Consider the following 23,225-nt stretch of genomic DNA (forward strand, 5'->3'; position numbering starts at 1 on the left):
TTGTTGGGTCCATGGTGTTTTTTCAAAATGCAGCATGCTTTAGGTATGGTATATTGTGGGAGTTAATTTACTATTTATAAGTCTATGGCGAAGCATTTTCCATATGTTAGTAGCACATGCATGCTGCATTAAAAAAATAGTTTTAAAGGGGGGACTGATGAGCTGTGTACAGATAGTTCATCACTCTCTGCTTGGTACAGTAGGCCATGTTTTTCAGAACTCCCTAGGGTTGCATCCAACTTCTTCAGCTACTAGTATTGAAATGCTGAGCAATCTCTTTTAAGTGTGCTTCGAGCTGCGTTCCTCTCTAGTCGCTACCTCTACACAGGAACAAACTGCGTCCAGCCCTATTCACTGTGTAGTGCGGTTGGAGCTGATCAGCTGATGTGTGAGTATCCTGTGGACAGCCCATCAGTAGTTTAATACCACGTCTAGTAAGGCCATTAGGAGCATTGGGGGCTGAGCTATTGCCCAGAGCACTGTTTTGCCCGGCCCACCCTTCTAATACCTATCAGTTGAGCAGACAGGATCGATGTTTTGGGGGCAATAGCCCCGCCGCCCGTTGCTCCAAACGACCTTACTAGACTTAGTATTAAACAATAAACTGCATAGAAACAATGCAGAGGATCAAGGTAACAGACTTACCTTCATCCTCAGTGCCCTGTGTGCTGATAGTTTTTTCCTGGCAAAAAAAGACTAATGTGCTGTCCACAGTTTCTGATGGGTAGGACGCTCACACATCAGCTGTTCTGCCCCATCTACACTACACAGTAAATGGGTCTGGAAGCAGTTGTCCCTGTGTAGAGGCAGCGACTAGAGATGAGCATGCTCGATTGTGATCACTCTGCATTTGGTTACCGGTGGCTGATGAAGTTGGATGCAGCCCTAGGGGATACAGTCTATGGCCTAACCTACCGATCAGAGACTAATGATCTATCCTGTGGACGGCTCATCAGTCCATAGGCTTATACATAGTAATCACCCACAATATACCTACAGCATTTTTAAAAAACACCATGAACCCAACAAATCTATTACAAAATGATGTGACAGCCTATCACTGGGAAATATATATGCCTTTACAGAGGGCCAAAATACACAGCCCTTCCAATCCAGATGTTACTATGCTACTGTTAATTTTTTTTTTATTTGGCTGGTTAATGAAAAGAGGGGGAACCCCGCACAGTAAATATATAAATATAGGCATATATAAATATATCTATCTATCTATCTATCTATATATATATATATATATAAAATGATAACTGACAGTAAATTGCATTTTTAATCTCTTCATTATAACCTGTGATTGTACATGGTTCATTCTCTTGATGGATAGTGGGAAGGAGAAATTACTCCTGGCAATCTCATTATTACTGATATTTGATGGTAATGAATAATAAATGTCATTTTTCATTCAATAAAGATGGATAGACTCTGCAATGCAGTGCAGCAAAGAGCATACAGAGTCAGAAGATTGCCGTCTACATCTCTCGATGACTCATACCTCCTGATCTGTGAAAATCTCTATGAAATTTTGGAATGAGAAGGATCCAGACTGCAGAATAAGTTCCCCTGTATTTTCGAAGCATTGTCCAGTCAGTACTAAAAGTTTGTGTCTTGCAGCATCTGTGATCATCAAGCGTACCTAATGATTAAAGACAAAGTCAGTGACAGTATGTTCAAGATACCAAACCCTTCCTGAATTGGTAAAAAAATTTAGATAACATTGGAGCCCAGCAGAACTCATCATCATTGCAGAACGTGCCAAAAGTGCACAAACCCTAACAATAAGCATTCTAATCACCCTGCCTGAAGAAGGTGGGTGCAGCCCGAGGGCTGCCTGGAAACATGAATAAAGTCAAAGGCTGTAGCTATGTTTTCCAGGCAGTCATCAAGCTGCATCCAGCTTCTCCAGGCAGTGGGATTTGAATGCCAATCACTCAGGTTGTAATATATTTTTTTGTTGCTTCCCCCTTTTTAAAAAAAAAAAAAAAAAAATCAAAATATTTAGATACTGTCAATTTATGACTGACATGTTTAAAGGGGTAGTGTGGCGGTAAAAAATTATTCACAGAATAACACACATTACAAAGTTATACAACTTTGTAATGTATGTTATGTCTGTGAACGGCCCCCTTCCCCGTGTCCCACCACCCCCACCTGTGTACCCGGAAGTGTAGTGCATTATACATTACCTGATCGGTGTCGCGCCCGTCTGCCATCTTGTGCCAAACGTCATCTTCGGCCGGCTGGCCCGAACACCTCCGATCTTCCCTAGTGCCGGCCGCCCTCTGCCGCGTCATCAGCTGCTCAGCCGCGATTGGCTGAGCATAACTGTGCTCGGCCAATCGCGGCTCAGTGGCTGCGGACGCGTGTCGACAAGGATCAGGTATGTATAATGCACTACACTTCCGGGTACACGGGTGGGGGTGGTGGGACACGGGGAAGGGGGCCATTCACAGACATAACATACATTACAAAGTTGTATAACTTTGTAATGTGTGTTATTCTGTGAATAATTTTTCACCGCCGCACTACCCCTTTAACTAAGGAATTATTTATATTCCATTTATGGCTTTTATTATAAACCCCATCTAATGCATTTTATTAATACATGAGCATCCAAGCAGTCTGACCACCATATAAAAACACAATATTAAACCTTCAAATTATTCATAGCAGGACATCATCAATGTCAACACAAATAACAGGTATTAAATATTATGAAGACCATAGAACATCAAGTTACATGGTGCTGAATGTTTGGACAATGTGCAATACTGTACACCACAAGTGGTAATCTGCTGGTCCTGTATATAATCTCACAGAAGAAGCGGCACCACCGTTAGTCTAATGACATTAAAAAATAACTTTTATTATAAACCATCTAAAAGAGGGATTCGCCTCACAAAAAATACATCTATGTTCATAAGTGTTGAATAAACATAAAAAGTGCTGTACATATAAAGCAGGGTGGCAGTTTATTGATTGTAAATGCTGATATATAGGGGGGAGACACAGGTAAGGTGAGCCCTGCCTTCCTAGATACAGTCTTTCCCTACCTTTTGGGGGTGCCCACCTCCTTAACAGGGTGGCCCCAACCACGATGGCAGTCCCTGCTCTATTAAAGTGCCCAGGAAAACATAATAAACGGACAGACAAAAAACTGTGTATTGTGATATGTGATCAACAACACAAATATATACATATGTACAAAGACGTGTAAATTTTGGTAATCCTTTCCCGTCCATCTCTTTACACTTCATTATTCTAAGTTTTCGTGCATGCGCCAGTATTATGACGCGTCGGGCACGTGACTGGTGTGTTCACGTGACGACGCCGATAGCAACTGGTCATGCGCAGACGAGATTTGCACACGCTACCAGCGGCCATGTTGGCAACGGGTCGCACCACTTTCTAACCGCCAGGTAAATCATGGGGCCGCTTTAATCATGTAATCATGTATGTAATCATGCACTAATATATGAAGGTATATATAGGAACACTGGACTCTGATCCTTACTCCTGACGAAGTCACCGGAGGGTGACGATACGCGTGGAGTCTTCTGTCAGGGGTGATTATTCCATGACCGTTTGAGCTACCTTAGGCGTCAGTGGGGTCTATCTTGTTCCATTTGGGCGATAGGCCTTCTTGCTACTATTGTTTATGCCATTTATTATTGCTTTGCACTTAATATATGTTTTCAGGTAGTATTGTAGTATTTAATATCATGGTTCTTTCCTGTAATCTTTCCATCTATATATGTGCAGGCTTTTTACCATTCAATATTTGTCTATATGTTTGGTAGCTCCGGTCATGGTTGCATTATTCTGTGCATCCAATCCCCTGTAGGGTTTAGACCCGCTATTTATATTGTATGTGGGTCAACCTTGATCATTTTTGTGTTCCTTATGGGAACGTTTTAGATGTTTTTAATTAAGTGTTTGGTGTTTTTGCTTAAATAAAATTTGATATTTTTTCATACTTTATACCTGTGGTGTGCGCTTGTATAGTGTGTCCAGCTTTCTTCTTCCTTGGTCTATTACTGATTTATTCTGGACATATAGTGGCACCCCCCATAGAATTATATCCAGGTAGAGCCTCCATATTTGTTTGTTAGGTCATATGAGCTTACAGTTACTAAATAGGAGGTAACAGAATACTAAATAAAGAGGTAACAGAAGCAAAAGTAATGTTAAAAATCAAAGTAAAAAAATTAGCTGTATAGATGCAATGCAAATGTCTCCATATGTTTAAATTTAAGATACTGTAAACTAATATTAAGTAACTTTAATAGTCTCAAGCTATATTGTACTCACATTTTGTATTATACACTGGTTTAATAGCTTTAAGCAGAGTGCAGCTCTGAAGGTCAAGGGTTGCGCAGAAGGCATAATACAATATACAATGGATTTAGCAGATACCATACTTACTTCTGTGCTGACGGCTTCATCTGACGGGTTGATTAAGACAACTGTTTCTAAAACATCACTCCGATGGTGAAGGATTTTTTGACCTGCAGAAAATAAATGAAGAAAAAAAAACAACAGATGTTAACCAACATATTAATAGCCAAGGTCAGGAACAAATTCTATGCCTTACCATATGATATACCTATTAAGCTCCTACACATAGCACCCAAGGCACACAGGGCATCATATTTTACCTGTGGCTTGCATGTAAAAACTGAAGGCACATTGCTTACTTTTTACTCTATGGGTGCAATATCCAGACATATGTAATATGGCTGTGTGCATGAGGCCTAAAGCTTGCCGGAGAAATACCACATTTGTTTATACATATACAGTGGTAAATTGTGATTTCAAGTATTAAAAATGATAATGATAATGATAATGATAATAATAATAATAATAATAATGATATCATCATAAGATTACTCCTGGTGGCTCTCAGGCTCCCTTGACCTGTTCTGTATGTCTATTTATAGGATGCTTCTTCTATCACTATTGAACTAGGATTTATGGAAGTAGGAAAGTCCTTCCACTGAAAAGTTAGAGTTCTACACTTCACCTGATCCTATTTTGGCCTCTGCCATGTGCTGTCAGTAGATTCTGTAGTGTGCTGTGTGTTGCAAGACAGGTTGCAACTTTATCTTATACAGTATAAGGCTATGTTCACACTACCCAAGTTCCACAGAAATTCTGCGGTACTTACGTAGTGCTGCAGGCTGAGGGAATCCCGGCAGGAGTGCATACACATGGTATTCACTGCGGCTGGGATCCCTAGCGGCGCCACGAGAAACTGACATGTCAGCTTTCTGCGGCCGCTATTCACTAAATAGTGCCCGCAGAAAACCCTGTCAGTTGACACTATTGTGTGCATTGTGGAGTTCTGATGCAGGCGCGCACGAATGCGCCCGCATCAAAACTCAGCGGCGCTAAAGATCACCCGGCCGGTACTGCAGTACCAGCCGGGATGATCTTTTCTGAGACCAGCTGTTCTGTTACCCGGGCCGGTCACGGAACGGCTGGTCTCATACCAAATGTAAACATAGCCTAATACACTATAGTATAAAGCAGGGGTGTCCAACCTGCCGTCCCCACCAGCTGTTGACTCCCCAACTGCTCTGTCAGAGGCATCTGAGAAACATGAGGCATACACAAGATCCTTAACTATATATTAGAAAAATAAACTTTTTTCCTAGACTGCTTTTCTAACCTATAAGAATGTTTTGGCGTGTGGCAGGGAACTGAAGTATCTGTAGAAAACACACACAAGCATAGTAAGAGCATAAAAACCCCATGCAGACAATGTACTAGTTAGGATTTGAATTTATAAATGGACACATTGGAATTATGTTCCCAATAAAGATAGCCACCAGTAGTGGATTATAATAGGTCCCTTTCGGGCGATAGCCCGGGGCCCTGAGCTCCTGGGGGGCCCACAGCCACCCAAAAAGACTTATACTTTTAGTAGTGTATTGTCTCCTGGCTACAGTTCTGCCATGATTTGCAAAAAATCTCAGCTTTTTTACCACAATTTTGCACAGATCAAGGCATCATGATATTATCTATCCTGTTCTATGAACATCACGCTACTGCCGCCATTGTTATGGTGGGGTGGGGTGGGGGGAGCACAGGCTTGGTGAACAGCCCAGGGCCTATAATAAAGTTAATCTGCCCCTGATAGCCACTAATAATGAGCATAATCATTATTAGTGGCCATCTATATTACGAGACAGTCGCTTTTCCCTGCTATGCTCCCACAGAGCAGGAATCCCCGCTCTGTGTTCCCCGCAGCAGAAAGAGAGAGGCGGGAGCGGGTGACTGTTTAAACCGTGCTCCTGCTTCTCTCAGCTGAGGGGAACTCCCTTAGGACGGGCGTTCTGCATCTGACCCATGGAGTTTAAAAAACAAAGAAATTTCCATTGTCCCGTATGGGAACACACGGCTTGGTTTTCAAACCACTCGTTTCTGGAACAACCTTCCAGAACTGATTATGTTTGAGAACAGAGGTATTACTAAAGGAGTTGGCAAGGACTAGAAAAACTTTCTGTCCATGGGCTAAATCTAGCATTGCATCATCAGTCAAGTGATGAGACTGAGCTGTAAAAACAGACACAGCCTGTGGAAAAGAGAGGCGCTGTTTCTGGATATAGATGGTCTTTTCTAGGTAGTAAAAATATCACTAGAAATTGAAGTTTCCAAAGAAATGGGAAGAATCGAGCTCCAATGATGCAGCCTGGGAATGAAGTAGGACTGATCCTGGGGATTTATCTGTCCATCTACAGTCAGTTTACAGCTCAGACTTTTCAGAAAGAGCTGGCAAAAGTTTAATGAACTATGAAAGTAGATGACAGTAAGAGCGGGGAAATAAATCAATGTATTCTTTCAAGTTCTACTAGGGCTGAGGCTTGTAGCTTTATTTAACTGCTCCGTTATTGTTATTAACCATTCCTAGTATTAAGGTCAAATTCTTACTATGGGTGAATTTATAGCGTTACATCTTCTCCCCTTCAATTCTTTGTCTCAGGGACATTTTGTATTTTTATGTTAATATAAAAAAGGGAAAAAGAGCAATATTCACATCAGACTAACACAGTCATTGGGTGAAATATAGGTAATCTTTAATCACTTTCATGCTGCATAAATCAGGCACTGTTTCCTTATAATAGTGGAGTATGATTCACGCTTAAATTCGATAATGTTTCAGAGGAATCATAGTTGGCAAACCATGTGGGAATGGGGCATTGAGTCACTGAGGTGGTCCCTGGTGGCTTCTTCCCGCCCCATTGTCAAATAAGAAAAAAATCTATCAACTAGCAGGCCATCTTTATAATAAGGGGGACAGTCCTTGTTTCATGGTTCTAAATCACTATTCTAGTTGGGAGAAAACACTTGAACACTGGCAGAAAACTGATTGTGAATCTACAGAATCCAGGGACAATGGCCTTAGGTAGGCCATTTGGTAGTAAAGCCTGCCATACTTGTTAATCTCACCATACACACAAGACTTTGGCCGCAACATGGCCTCTTAAAGTCCTATGGGATCGCTCATACAAATGATCACAATCTAATATTCATGGGACAACTCATTGGAGGCCAGCCGGTCAGCTCCATGCATATGTTGGTAAGTTGAACATCATGTTTATGGGAGAGCTGAAGACTATAGCAGGTTAAAGTTATTTGATGTGTCTGGTCAGCGATAAAACACAATATCAGAGTTACAAGGCTAATTTTTCCCCTGTAGCCTCAAGGCATTTGAATACTTATATGTATTACAGGAGGCACATAGCTTTAATTTTACATTACCATCACCCACTGTCACTAAGATAGAATATCATACCCGGACTGTCTCTATTTAGACTATAACTTTTCCTGTTTCAACACTACTTCTGACATACAGTTATTACATCTTGTGAGTAGGCCCATTGACTTCAATGGGGTGAGCTATGCACAGAAAATGGAGCAAACATAGTCACAGATGTGAAGCCCATTGTTATCTAATGGGCCACTGATAACATATTTCTATTTTATTCATATTTACTGTATATTTTATTTTACATTTTGCTAATGTACAGCCTTATGGAAAAAGTGGGGCCTTACATGAAGAACTAAGAGGGAGCATTTATCAAACATAATGTAAAGTGAAACTGGCTCAGTTGCCCCTAGCAACCAATCAGATTCCACCTTTCATTCCTAACAGACTTTTTGGAAAATTAAAGGTGAAATCTGATTGGTTGCTAGGGGCAACTGAGCCAGTTTCAGCTTACACCATGTTTGATACCATGGTTGATCTCCCCCCATGTTTAACCCTTTCAGGACCAAGGCAAATTTTATGAATATGACCTGTGTCACTTTATTCATCAATAACTTGGGAATGCTTTTACTAATCCTTCTGATTCCAAGATTGTTTTTTGTTACATATTCTACTTTATGTGAGTGGTAAATTTGAGTTGATAGCTTTAGAATTTTTTTGTGAATAACTCCAAAATGTTGTTAAAAATGTAAAAAAAAAGCGCATTCTCTACATTTGAAAGTCTCTGCCAATAAGGAAAATAGTAATACTACACTCACCGGGCACTTTATTAGGTACACCTGTCCAACTGCACGTTACCACTTAATTTCTAATCAGCCAATCACATGGCGGCAACTCAGTGCATTTAGGCATGTAGACATGGTCAAGACAATCTCCTGCAGTTCAAACCGAGCATCAGTATGGGGAAGAAAGGTGATTTGAGAGCCTTTGAACGTGGCATGGTTATTGGTGCCAGAAGGGCTGGTCTGAGTATTTCAGAAACTGCTGATCTACTGGGATTTTCACGCACAACCATCTCTAGGGTTTACAGAGAATGGTCCGAAAAAGAAAAAACATCCAGTGAGCGGCAGTTCTGTGGGCGGAAATGCCTTGTTGATGCCAGAGGTCAGAGGAGAATGGGCAGACTGGTTTGAGCTGATAGAAAGGCAACAGTGACTCAAATAGCCAACCGTTACAACCAAGGTAGGCAGAAGAGCATCTCTGAACACACAGTACGTCGAACTTTGAGGCAGATGGGCTACAGCAGCAGAAGACCACACCGGGTGCCACTCCTTTCAGCTAAGAACAGGAAACTGAGGCTACAATTTGCACAAGCTCATCGAAATTGGACAGTAGAAGATTGGAAAAACGTTGCCTGGTCTGATGACTCTCGATTTCTGCTTGAACATGACAATGAGTTCACTGTACTCAAATGGCCTCCACAGTCACCAGATCTCAATCCAATAGAGCATCTTTGGGATGTGGTGGAACGGGAGATTCACATCATGGATGTGCAGCCGACAAATCTGCGGCAACTGTGTGATGCCATCATGTCAATATGGACCAAAATCTCTGAGGAATGCTTCCAGCACCTTGTTGTATCTATGCCACGAAGAATTGAGGCAGTTCTGAAGGCAAAAGGGGGTCCAACCCATTACTAGCATGGTGTACCTAATAAAGTGGCCGGTGAGTGTACATTCATTATTTATTAATTCATATCTATAACATGTCTACTTTATTTTAAAAGCATTTGGTGAACATGCTTTTACTTATTTGGGATGTTAGAGGCCGTAAATGTTTAGTAGCAATTTTCAAAATGTTCGTGAAAATTTCAAACTCAGAAATTCTTTAGGCACCAGTTCAGTTTTGGAGTATATTTTAGAGGCCTGTATACTAAAACCCCCCACAATTCAACCCATTTTGAAATCTTCACTCTTTCAAGTATTTAAATTTACATTCATTCAGTTATTTAACCCTTTCTGCATTTCACAGGAATAACTGCAAAGTAAGAGTGAAAAGTTAACATTTGCATTTTCTTTCCAGAGATTCCAATGTAATCCTATGTGTTTTTTACAAAACCAATTACCGTTACTGATCCACCAAAGCCAGCAATTGCTGATGCTGGACCCCCTTTGGGGGTCCAGTGGCAGTTACACTAAACTGTCAGCTATCAGCTGAAAGTTTAGTTGCAGCTTCCGGTCACTGTTTGTCTAAATAGTGAGCATCTGAAGCAGGTTAGTAAATTTACTGACTTTTGCTTGAAAGGGTTAATAAATCTCCCTCTACATGTTCATGCTTCCATTGCTGCCCTGTTCTATAATCTGAGCTCACCTAGCTGTACACCCAGCAGACCTTGCATGCACCATGTCCACATCTATTTACTTGAGCAACGCTTGGCTGAACACACAGCACATGAACAATAGAGTGCACTGTATAATTACATTTCCTGCAACTACTGTATTGACTCTGTGCTTTTTAATGTGATTACCACTATACTTTCTTCTTCCTCCCTTGAGACCGGAGTCCATTCAGCTCAGTCTGCCTTCCTCTTTACAATGGTCTAAGTAATATATTGATTTCTTGTGTAACATGCATTAAGTAAAACTAATAACATACAGTCTGTGTAAAGCAGATGGGGTGAATGAATCAGGGCCAGGTTCAATTACACTATGATGTAGAAGACCTGCTGGAGGTGGTAGACAGTGGAGCACTTTAGGATCTGGTTCTCTGGGCAGGATCACTGTAGCTTATAGGAGAACAAACTCACAAACACTGAATTTATAGATACCGCATCTCTTATACAGACTATAAAGTTTATTTGTATACCTTTTATGACACGACAGCTTTAATATTCTTTTTTCTCTACGGCTCTATTACAGTACAGTAAAAATTCATGGGAAAGCTTTTATTGAAATCCTATCCCATTAAAGAACATAGGCTCCATTAAAACTGTCAGCATGAACATACACCATAGAAAGTGTACAGTACCCTGGAGCTTCCGCCAGTCAGCAAGATTATTTATTTTTATGCCTATTGATGTTTCCCGGCATTTCATCACGGTCCCTAGAAATGTATAGAACCTTTAATTAATTCTCAAGGCCAGAGCTGAATGATTTATCCTTTAAAATATATTGATGAGAGAGCCAATAACGTCTATGTACATTATTCATGTCTATGGGGTCAATGTAGGATAATAAAAAATATGAATGGACACAGGGAACAGAAACAGTAATAATGTTTTAAAGCATGTGTGGGGTAACTTTGGCCCTCCAGTTGTTGCAAAACTACAAATACTATCATACATTGACTGCCAAAGTTTTGGCTTTGGCTCTTCAGGCATGATGGGAATTGACATTTTACAACAGCTGAAGGGCCAGAGGTTCTCCACCCTTGCTTTAAAGGGTATTAAAAAAAGGACATGTCACAGAAAGAATGAGCATGGAGCAAAGCCCAGTACCCATTTAAAGGGGTACTCTGGCAAAAAACATATATATTTTAAATCATCTGGTGTCAGAGAGTTATACAGATTTGGAAATGAATTCTATTGAAAAAGATCTAGTCTTCCAGAACTTATCAGCTGCTGTATGTCCTGCAGGAAGTGGGGTATTCTTTCCAGTGTGATTTGAAATAATAAGTACCCCTTTAAGACTTCAATAATGATAAATAATATTCCACATCAAGTTGCTTCCAAGATTCCCAGTTTGCCCAAAAGTTATGTTTTTGTAGAATTTCAGCTGAATTTATCTGGACTGTTTCCAGGCCATGTCATAAATATATACCTTCCCTTAAAAAAAGACTTCGACTCTGCAGCAAGATTACCTAGTAGGGTAATGTGACTAGTAGAGTTATGTGACATCATATCTTGTTTTCACCTTTTTAGATAATAATGCTGGCTTGCATTTAGCCTTTCTATGTATAAATCTCATTCACAAAATATCTTACAGATCTGTTACAAACACTGATTCCCGCTTCATTTGTTTTTCACTGTTTTGTCGAGCATTTTCTATAGTCAATGCATATTGGTTTGAGTTTCCTATGCTGACACTTTGACACCTTCCATTTTGTTTATACTTGCAACAAATTTTACGCCAGCTGCCACTCAGTGATATGTTTCCATCTTAAAGGGGTTTTAATTGTTTTTACTTACTAATTCTTTAGTTGATGCCATGTTTTCTTTAAAGGTTGTGTGGTAGGATACCCTTTCACAATCCTGGCAGGTTCATAGCCTGCTCCTAAAATGAGTGCTGTACAGAAGTGCCAGAAGCACCATAGACTTGAAATGTAATAGACTTACAATGCAAGGCTATGATGCCTCCACCAGTTCTATATACAAAATGTGAGGTACCCTTTAAGTAAGCTACGTAAGGTAAAGTCTTTAAGTTCCATCCTTCCAGCTTCAGACTAATTTGTATTTTAGGCTTGTACCGCTATTTGTTTTAGAAAAGCAAATAATGAGGTGACAATTTTTGTCTCTACTGGACATGGAAACGCCAGTATTAAGATCATTTTCTTTTCTCTGTTTGAGGTTAAAGCCACAATGTTAAGCTATTAGTCATTTAATATAGTGGGTAGTGTGAGATCTACTGCTAAGGTCACTAACGCCCAAGGTTACCCTTGGTTCCCTTATACCCAAAGGGATAGTGGAAGATGAAATGAAAAACTGTGTGTAAAAGGTCAAAGTTCAAAAGATAGAGAATAATATATATAATGTTAAGAGCATACAAAAGAATAATACATTCATTGATCAACCCCTAAAAATAAGTTATAAGATGTGCATCATGGAAATAAAAAATGAACAAAAAAAATAAAATGATAAAATAATAATTAAAAAAAGGAATAATATTAAAATGTTATAGACAAAATAGAGATATAAAGATGATATTGTATTTAAATAATTAAAGGGGTACTCCAGTGGGGGGGGCACTTTTTCGCTGGGACCGGGGAGGAGGTAGCTGAGGGAAAAGACGTCCACTCACCTCCCCGGTTCCAGCGGCGGGTCCTGCATCACGACGCTCCGGTGCCCGCTTCCCGACCGCTTCCAGGTGTCTGACGCGGGCCCAAAACGTAATATCTCAGGTCCGCTCAGCCACTCAGTGACAGAGGCAGGATCTGAGCGGACTTGAAATGGATCCTGCCTCCTTCACTGAGTGGCTGAGCGGACCTGAGACGTCACGTCTCGGGCCCGCGTCAGACACCTGGAAGCGGCCAGGCACCGGAGCGCCGCGATGCGGGACCTGCCGCTGGAACCGGGGAGGTGAGTGGACGTCTTTTCCCTCAGCCACCTCCTCCCAGGTCCCAGCAAAAAAGTGCCCCCCCCCGCTGGAGTACCCCTTTAATGTTGTACGAACATAGTGACAAAGCCCATAGTGGCATATGGCTAATTTTGTATATAAATGGCTGTCTATATTGGGAAAGACAATTAATGATCACTGCTGATATGCTTTTTCTATCAGATTGTATAGTCAGTGTTGGGGTCTCAGGACTTGCTGGTGTTCTTTGAGGTAATGGTAAAACTATTATTCTCAAGCTGCTAAAGAAGGGGCTAAGGGAAGCCCTGAAACACATCCAGCTACTCTATTTCACTACCGCTAATAAGCCCAAGGCATCTAAGACATTGCATAGATACCCATACCCTACAATCAGCACTGATACAGTTAATAGACAGGAAACCCAGGCCTGCTAAATCTAGCATGGAGATTCAAACTTGGCGCCAAAACCCCATAAGGTTAAGTGTCCATCTATCTCCACCGCGCATGTGCCTGCCAGAAAAGAACTAATCTGTCTTTAAGCAAAGTGACCTACTATGACTATTTCAAAGAACACTATATATATATATATATATATATATATATATATAGTAAACAGCACAAAACTCATCAATAAACATAGCCTTGCCTAAACTTCCATTTCTTTCCCAATACTGTCTCCACATTTAGATACCGGATGCAGTGGTTTAATGGTGTCAGCTCTTGGCCAGCCTTGTATTAGTCTGCTCTTCATCTACCTGCATTAAGTGCTATATCAGCACAGTCCATCAGTCAGGATGACAGGTGTAAGAACACTTACAGTAATGTTATAAAGTGCAGGAAGGGTCAAGGACACAATAACCTGCACCTACAACCCATCTAATGAATGGAAGTAAGGCCAAATCAATGAATGATGACTTCACTAACCGTCTGATGAATGTATCATAGGTTAGAATTCAGTAAAGCTGGCCATACCTATCACACAGTGGCTGCATATTATGGAATTACAGAATAGAGAATAAATCTCTCTTTTTTTAATACTTGAAATGCGCTGATGGTGAGCTCCCTTCTAGCCATCAGCTGTCAGATCTGTATATTGTCACTTGTCAGCAAGTGTGTGGAGTGACAAGCCTCAACATAACCCCAGACCAAAAACAGCTGATAAAAATATAACTAATGCCATCAAGGTGGAAAACACACATTCACACAAAGCCCGGGGGTTGCTGCCTTACATCTATATATTAGAGAGGTAGCTGACGATGAGCGGGCACATGCTTGGTTGTTTGGTCATTTATACAATGCACCAAAATTAGTAAATCCACCTAAGCGACGACGTAGGGTGCATTTACATCACAACTGGGGAACGTGTACATTGGCAACCTGTCAAAATAGGATGCCGATGTACACAAGCAGAGACACGGGTAGACATTAATGGCCGGAAAGTAGACAGCTAATAACTATGTTTGAGTTGTTTTTTTCACATACAAGTGTTTGGGGGTCAGACCCTAATGGGCTGCAAAGTGTGCCTTATGGTCCAAGCCCAAATGTAGTCACTAGCGGACTGCTGGGTTGCTGGTATATACATGCCATGGAGGACACAATCATGATGTGAACCCGACCTTATTTACAATGGTTCAGTTTTTCCATTGATTAGAGTAGGACCAGCCAGGTTCTGTGTCTTTAGGAGTTTTAGGTGTTATTCCATATATTTACAGCATCTATGTAGCACACATGGATGGCTATATATATCCAGGCCTTGTACAGAGCCTATAATGGGTGTAATTATATGTTATTATGAAGATTAGCATATCTTACAGCGTCTAAAAAAAGAAAAGTAATAAGAAGAGCTCATTTTTTGTAATTACTGCTTACTGATAGCACGTCACTGTATGATAAAAGGGAAAATGGGACAAAGTATAACACTTATACATTGTATATTGTGTAAGGCTATGTTCTCACAATGTAAAAATAAGGGCAAATAACGTCCGTTGTTGCAAAACGTCCTGATCATTAATAACGGCTATTGTTTTGGCCTTATTTTTACATTGTAGGAACATAAAAGGGATAACACAACTAACCATTGCATCGGTTGGTTCCACTAGAGTTCAGTTATATAAGCAGTTCTTGTAGGATGCATATCTATAATTTAGTCGCATAATATTATATAACAGCATTGTGCCCCGAGCAGGAATCGATCATTGCAGTATGTCGGCAGAGACTGCAGCCAATTATTACTTGTCCTGGCGGCACCGAAATGGTTAAGGAGAAACAACCCATAGGGCATAAGAAAGCTGTTCTAAATGCACAATGCCTGGAAGTCACTAGCTGAGTGCTAATAGTTTCCATCAGATTGTAATCCACAAGGATAAAATGTAAATCATCCTCCATAATTTGGATTTAGTGGGATCTAATTAAGCCGTACCCTTGAGTTAAACTGTCTTCAGGAATGTGTGTGGCAAGGAACAAAGGACGGGAAGAAAAGACACAATAACGCTGGTGATAGAGCGAGAGCTACGTATTATGTCAGGAAGATAGTGGTTTATACCCTAATGGTTGTTATTGTAAGCTCCACGCTGGACAGAGAATAGATAATGATAAGTTGATAAGGATCTGGCTATAAAGAACAACTTTACTTCATACTGAATTCTAAAGCCCCTATTACATGGGGCGATATCCGGGAGCAAGCGAGTGCCGACTTGTCGGGTCAGTGTTCGCTTGCTCCTCGTTCCCTGCTCGCTGTCGACACTATTATATGCACAGACAGCGAGCGGATAAGTGCAGAGGGGATCTTTAGATTGTACTGGGAGCCCATAGAAGATAGCAGCGGTCTGTACATGGATTGTGTAAGACCCCCATGGAACACCTATTGTCATATGCCTGATGTATGGCAATATGATTCCTGTGCTGTTTTGCGTGTAATAAAGAATGCCAGTGATAGCCAGCAATACTTGGTGCAAATGTAAAAATGTACTCCCTTGGTACAGTAGCTGACTGGCAGGAAATATATGCAGGGAAATTTTGGCAAGAAAGTTAACTCCTTTAGCCTTGTTTAGTTTAGGTCAGAGTAACAATCCATATAAGCCTCATTAAGAGAATCTTTACCGGTGGGTGACTTTAAAAGAGTTGACATACTCACAAATGATGGACTGCAGTGTCCAATGGAAGGAAGCAGGTCTAGTGGAGATGTGACTGGTCAGCCACAAAGCTCTGGTTTCAGCTGGAGGCTTATCCTAAGTATCAGATGAGCAAAGGGTCTCATGTGAAAGCTTTTCCACTTTTAATTGGAATTCACTTCTTCTCACAGGCAGACAGGAAAAGTAACTGGATATTCCTAAAGTGTGGACCATAGGGTTCCTCAGGAGATGTAGAGCCTTTGAAGAAGGAAATTCTCCTAATGTTCCATAGAAAGGTAGATAACACTGGTTCTCCGTAGTATGAGGAAGTTGCAGGAAGACTCTGGTCTACCGTGATATAGTGGATGCCAGTGTCGCTAGTCTACTCCCTTATAGAGTAGCAACAAGGAAGGCTGTAAACCTAACTAAAGTGGAAAGACCTTCTAAGTCCCATATTCTCACTCCATCTGCACAGTACGAGATGCTGGATAGCTCTGACCAAAATGGTCCGAACCAGAAGTCTACCCTCTACTAAAATGGAGGCTGGCCTAGGGAGACTCCACCCGCAGTTTCTAGTAAAATCTGCCATTAAGATTAATGGACTAATTGAAGCCCATGGGACCTGTCTCCCAAGCACTTTACAGCTTTGCCATTAGATGGTGGCAAAGTATAGAAAGTCATTGCATGATGTATAAAGATGTAAAAAGGTTTAGGAAGCATTAGGCATAGGCAACTTATAGTTCACAGATTATATGACATTGTAACATCTGACAATACACTTAAGTGGATTTTGTATTGGGATCCTGTGTTATTGTTGCCGATTGATATGGTGGAACCCTGACAGATCCCATTAAGATTCAAGGGGATCTCTTAAGACGGGCTGAGATCTATCTAAAATCGGATCCATCTAATCAGTCATGACTCCTTTAAGAATAGAACCAATGACAGTGCATGACTAATACTTTATATACTCCTTTCCTCCAATGTCTGGTTCCTATTGTGACTGTAAGATTTGAATATATTTCCAGCCTCCTATGCATGACATTACAAACTTCTGCAAGTGATAACACTTAATGCTTAATATAAAAATAGATGTACACTTTGATCAGTGACAGTCATTACTGAGGGAGACGCTCTGCCCCAGCACTTAGTGTACAGCTAAAGAAACATCAATAATGAAGGGGAATTTACTTTTTTAAAAGGTTATAAATAATTAACAAGTCTCCATAATTCACAGAGCAAATCTGTTGTGAGAACGCACATAAAGGAATGTATTCCCAGATGTGAGGGGGCACAGTATGCAATTACACTATTAAAAGATAGCCTAATGGATTTGCTGCATGCTCCATGTATTGTACTGTACGTTCTAGCACCAGTAACTATAGAGAAGCACAATAACTTGCATTGTTGTTCTTACTGCTAATTTCAGTATTTACAGGAAGCATCAATTTTTACAGCCAAACCAAAAACTGCCTAGTAGCGATGTGCAGAATTGGATGTACTTCTGCTACTGCCATGGCAGACCGGATAATAGTGGCAACAGAATTAAAGGCACACTACTAGAAAAATGACATTTCTATTGCAGGGCCTGAGAGGGCAGTACACGACTCCAGAATGTCTCTTCTGACCCTAAATGGTCATTGTCATTTCAACATATTTTGTACAAATCAATGGTACATGTGATTTAATACAATTTGTTATATATTTTGTCAAGATAAAAGTGCTTCTCCTTTAATCAGACTCCTTTCCTGCTCCCATCTTAATTCACTCTGAAACAGCTGTAGTCTATCTTGAGAGAGAAGATTGACTATCACTACCCTAATCAGGTTACATGCTGCCTACAGAAGACTATGTAGAAGGAACGGGAGAGAAAAAAATGGGGGAATGGCTGAGGTGAGGCAGAGAATAAGGGCCCTATTACACAGGACGATTATCATGCGAAGAATCGTTATATCATTCAAATTTAAACGATTATTGTTCTGTGTAATTGCAGACAACGTTCGAAAAATCGTTCGTATGTCATTGATCGTTTATTTAGATCTGTAAAATTATCATTAATCTTTTGCTGTAATTCCATGTTCGTTCGCTCAAGTTCCGCATTTTTTCACAAATCGTTCAGTGTAATTGTACATTGTTCATTGTTTTGCTGAGATCAGAAGGAATAAACAATCACAGTAATGTTCGCAATAACGATCGTAATAATGATCGTATCTAATGACCATCTTTCTGTGTAATATGGTGAACGATTTCAGGTTAACGATAAACAATCTTGTTTGCGATCATTTATCGTTAGTCGTTAATCATTAAAAATCGCTCTGTGTAATAGGACCCTAATAGAGACTGCAGAGAGACCACATAAGGTCAGGTATAAGATCTCAGCTTACACTGCTCAGCACTGCTCTAAAGTGCTCTTCATGCTGCTGCTTCTTTTATGCTGCAAAAATAAACAGGAGCAGAATGTTCTCTTCTGTGTGTGCAGTGTATTAGAGACATCATAGCTGCTAATCTACACCCAGTAACTCGGGAACAACTTTAAATTATAGAAGGAGAATGCAGAGGGGAAAACCGATAAAAAAATTTAATGTACAAGTTATATAATGAAAATAACTCAACTCCCCATGTACACACATAGGACACTTTATCCTGAAAAGTTTCCTAGAAGGACAGCTATTGGACCAGATGCAGAAGACAGTCTTTGCCCAAGATTTCACTATTAGGCTATGTTCCCACAACATAAAAATGATGCCTCTCTTTCCAAAAACTCAACCCACTGAAAAAGACATTTAACTTTCATTTTACTTTGTGCGACCTTTAATACTTACACTACTTACTACTTAAGCCACTTTTTTATGGGTCAGATTGTAGTTGGTTTTGAAACAATTTTGGGGTACATATATTTTTTACATGAGTTTTTTATAGATATTGGAAAAAAAATTCCATGATCACTTTATTTTCTTCATATCACGTTATACACAAGTATTTTGAATTAAGTTTTATATTTGTTCCATGTTGTTATATCTACTTTCGTTACCTATCTATCTATCTATCTATCTATCTAGTTATAGGAGCCCATTATTTCCATGGGATATCTGCTGTCCACAAGAGTTGGGCTAGTAGCTATATGGTCCTTCTTTATTATCTCTACACGCCTCTGTAGAGTATATAACATGCAGTTCTTGTGTAGCAGCCAACCCTTTCCAATACTGGAACGTAATCAACGCATTTAGCTCCTTCACATGAAATCAGAAATGTGTTTTAGCTGAATAAGGACTTGGCTTAAAGCCTAAATAAATAATTAGTACATTCCAAAAATTTGCTAAAACAATTTTCCTAGCTTCCTATTTCAGTAACAGTGCAACCAAAGAATAATGTAAATATATTAGTAAAACTAGGAGTATAATTTCATGCCCTGGCGCGTTATAATAAACAAGAGCAAAGAGAATCAAGTCTTAATCCTACCCTAAAATTATACTTTTACATAGTATTAGAGGAGCATGAAACGAACAAAGATCGCAATGTCAACAGTCACTGACATAGTAAACATCCCATTAGATACTGTAAATCTGGAGGGTAGCAGCTGTGGAGGTCTAGAAGATACTAGCTCTTATTTATGTTGTTCTATAAACATAGTATGATACAGCTGCTTAGCATTTTGCCTGCTAACAGTCCATTTACACAGAGAGATTGTAAAAAAGCAACATAGTTGTTGTTACGGTTGTTGTTTACTATTGTTTAAATTAAAGGGGTATTCCCCCCAAAATTATTTTTGCATTAATACGCTGCCCACCCGTAGCTTTCCATCTTTCCAATATAAAGTTATTATGGATTCTGCACAGTTTTGCTGTTATCTAGATGCATCCACCCCCACGGATAGCATAGAATCATCAGATCTCAGTCCACTCCGACACGCTCCCTGCTCCTGGCCCGCACCCTCTGAGACGGCATCACGTGTCCTCCTTCTCTTTAATGGGGTGGGCTAGCGCTTCTAACCCAGTCCACTGAAGTGAGGGAGGACACTGACAGCTGCTGTTCAGTGTCTTCCGTCTCCCTCCCCCCAGGTCAACTTTGTGCCCCCCGACCTCTGAGCTCACCTGCGGCCCCGACAAGCAGTCCCGGTGATCGAGCCCCCCCTGAACTCAGCGGCACCCAGCAGCCAGCAAACACCCCCCGATCCCCCCCACCCCCACTCACAAACAGCGGCAGCGGCGGCACCCGCTCACCCCCCAGCAATCCCCCCCCCCCCGGGACAACACTTGCGGCTCACCCTCCCAGCAGCGGCACCCGCCCCCCCCCCCCCCGCCGGCCTCAGCAGCAGCAGCAGCGGCGATACCCGCTCCCCTGCGCCCCCCCCCCCCGGACTCACCAGCGGGAGCAGCGCTGGCTGACATCCCCCCCCCCCTTGGCGTCAGCGGTGGCCATAGCACCCAGTGTACTCCATACAGTCTGGCCACACCAGAAAAACAACAAAGCGCTAACTTACCTGTTTACTGGTCCCAGCAGCTCCTCTTCCGGCACAGTGCACACTCCCATCATCCTCCGGCGCGGGCAGCGGGGTACAGTCACTGACTGTGCTGGATGTGTCCTGCAGCCTCTTTAGTTCATGATAGAGGCTGCAGGTCACTTCCGTCACAGTCAGTGTCTGTATACCCCGCTACCTGCCCCGGAGGATGACAGGAGTGCGCGCTGTGCCGGGAGAGGAGCGGCTGGGACCGGCGGACAGGTGAGTTAGCGCTTTGTTGTTTTTCTGGTGGGGCCACAGTGGCGGGCTGGGCAGGGGGGCTCACCTGTCCGTCGGTCCCAGCAGCTTCTCTCCCAGCAGAACGCGCACTCCCATCATCCTCCAGCAGGGTACAGAGACGCAGCCTGCGCCGGATGCGTCCTGTGGCGTCTATCATGTATTGTAGAGGCTGCAAGGACACATGGCGCAGGCTGCGTCTCTGTACCCCGCTGCCCGCTCCGGAGGATGATGGGAGTGCGTGTTCTGCCGGGAGAGGAGCTGCTGGGACCGGCGGACAGGTGAGTTGCTGGTTTGTTGTTTTTCAAGTCGGGCCACACTATATGGGGGCATTGGCTACTATGTGGGGCACTATATGGGGGCATTGGCTACTATGTGGGCACTATATAGGGGATTGGCTACTATGTGGGGCATATATGGGGGCATTGGCTACTATGTGGGGCACTATATGGGGGCATTGGCTACTATGTGGGGCACTATATGAGGGCATTGGCTACTATGTGGGGCACTATATGGGGGCATTGGCTACTATGTAGGGCACTATATGGGGGGATTGGATACTATGTGGCTATGGGCGTGGCTATGGAGGGTCGCCATGGGGACTGCGGCACGCACGTCCCTCTTCGCAAAAGTTGGGAGGTATGACGGCGGCGACATCCGCTCACCCTCCCAGGGCGACACCTGCTCCCCTCGAGGACTCACAAACGCGGCTGCGGCAGCACTCCCCCCCCCCCCCCCGGGAATCACCAGCAGAGGTAGTCCCCTGCCCCCCGGTACACTCCAGCAGCAGACTGACAGCACTGCAGCACTCGCTCCCCCCCCCCCCCCCCGGACTGACCAGCAGTGCCTGCGGCACCCGAATACCAGCCCCCCGGGAATCACCAGCAGTGGCGGCAGTCCCCTGCCCTTCATACTCGTCAGCAGCAGCATTCAACCACACTGTACCAATCTCCGTCTGTGCCATCTGCTTCCAGATATGAAGCTTTCTATTTGTTACTGTCACTCAATCGGCTCTGCTATATCACTCAATCGGCTCTGCTATATCACTCAATCGGCTCTGCTATATCACTCATTCGGCTCTGCTATATCACTCATCCGGCTCTGCTATATCATTCATTAGGCTCTGCTATATCGCTCAATCGGCTCTGCTATATCGCTCATTCGGCTCTGCTATATCACTCATCCGGCTCTGCTATATCATTCAATCGGCTCTGCTATATCATTCAATTGGCTCTGCTATGTCGCTCACTCAACTCTGCAATGCAACTCACTCAACTCTGCAATATCTTGCATTGCATTATGGGAGATGTATTATGTATGTAGTGTGTATTGGATATAGTTCAGCTTTTTAAAAAACTTGTAACTATGGATCGGACGCAGCTAGAAAGACGGGAGACGGCTCAAAATTCTCAGGGGGACTTGGTGAGTAAGACAAGCTAGGATTGGGAGCATTTCATTTTTTTAGCTCTTGGAGGGAATACCCGTTTAAGGATAGGGAACCTGCAGCTCTCCGGCTGTTGCAAAACTACGATTCCCATCATGTCTGGACAGCTAAAGCTTTGGCTGTCCAGGCATGATGGGAATGGTAGTTGTGCAACAGCTGGAGGATAGAAGGTTCCTCATCCCTGCTTTGAGAGAATATAAGTGACAGCTCCCACCCCCCAAATTTCCCATAATATAACAATTAGCATTGTTCTGTTCCTAGAAATATATACATGGACAACTAGGTGGATGTTCCTGCACACTGTCCTAACTGTGCTAACAGAATTGGACAATGGTGGGATACACCCTTTTGGCAAAGGGAAATGGTAACTCCCAGTTTTCAATGTATTCATACATTTCTAGGAGAAACAACAGAGTAGCATACAGCACAGTATTGTGAATAAAACAGAATCCAGCCTTGTTATTTCTTGGGGAATATATTTTCACATTAACAGTAAAGAGGTCCTCCTAAAAACACTTTGTTTTTTATGTTTTAGTTCTTAATCAAAAATTGGAAATCCAGAAAGTGATGGCGTACAGTCCCCTTCCCTGGAATACCAGGGAATTTGCAGGGAAGCTAAATGCAAAGCCTTATGTGTTTCTTATAGTTTTTCAGAGCTGAATGAGATGGCTCTGCTGATTCTGAACCAGTCTACACAGCAAACCTGAAGTGTCAGAATAAAAAAAAACTGGAAATGTCTGTATAATAAAAACCTGATTTATACAATACCATTTTTTAAATCTTACTTCCATTTAAAACTTATATAGGAACAAGCAATTTAGCAAACTGAACCTCTATCTCTTTGCTTATTTAAAGAAAGTGATTATCCTTCAGTGTGAACCTTACCGAATCGGCCTAAACATATTGACAAGTGCTATCTGATAAA

At 41.9% G+C, this 23,225-nt stretch overlaps 1 protein-coding gene across 2 annotated transcripts in view; it reads right to left on the reverse strand.

The window, feature by feature from the left end:
* The window catches only part of MAP1B (microtubule associated protein 1B), a 114,743-nt gene that overhangs the window by 15,862 nt on the left and 75,656 nt on the right, over positions 1-23,225 (reverse strand). For both annotated transcript variants that reach the window (XM_069962825.1, XM_069962824.1), the window contains exons 3-4: positions 4,438-4,520; positions 1,508-1,648 (exon numbers count right to left, since the gene is read on the reverse strand). In XM_069962825.1, the coding sequence (XP_069818926.1) occupies positions 1,508-1,639 (132 nt within the window). In that variant the 5' untranslated portion in view covers positions 1,640-1,648; positions 4,438-4,520. The remainder of the gene's footprint in view (positions 1-1,507; positions 1,649-4,437; positions 4,521-23,225) is intronic.

Source organism: Dendropsophus ebraccatus, chromosome 3 (assembly GCF_027789765.1).
Source record: "Dendropsophus ebraccatus isolate aDenEbr1 chromosome 3, aDenEbr1.pat, whole genome shotgun sequence".
Lineage (NCBI taxonomy): Eukaryota > Metazoa > Chordata > Amphibia > Anura > Hylidae > Dendropsophus > Dendropsophus ebraccatus.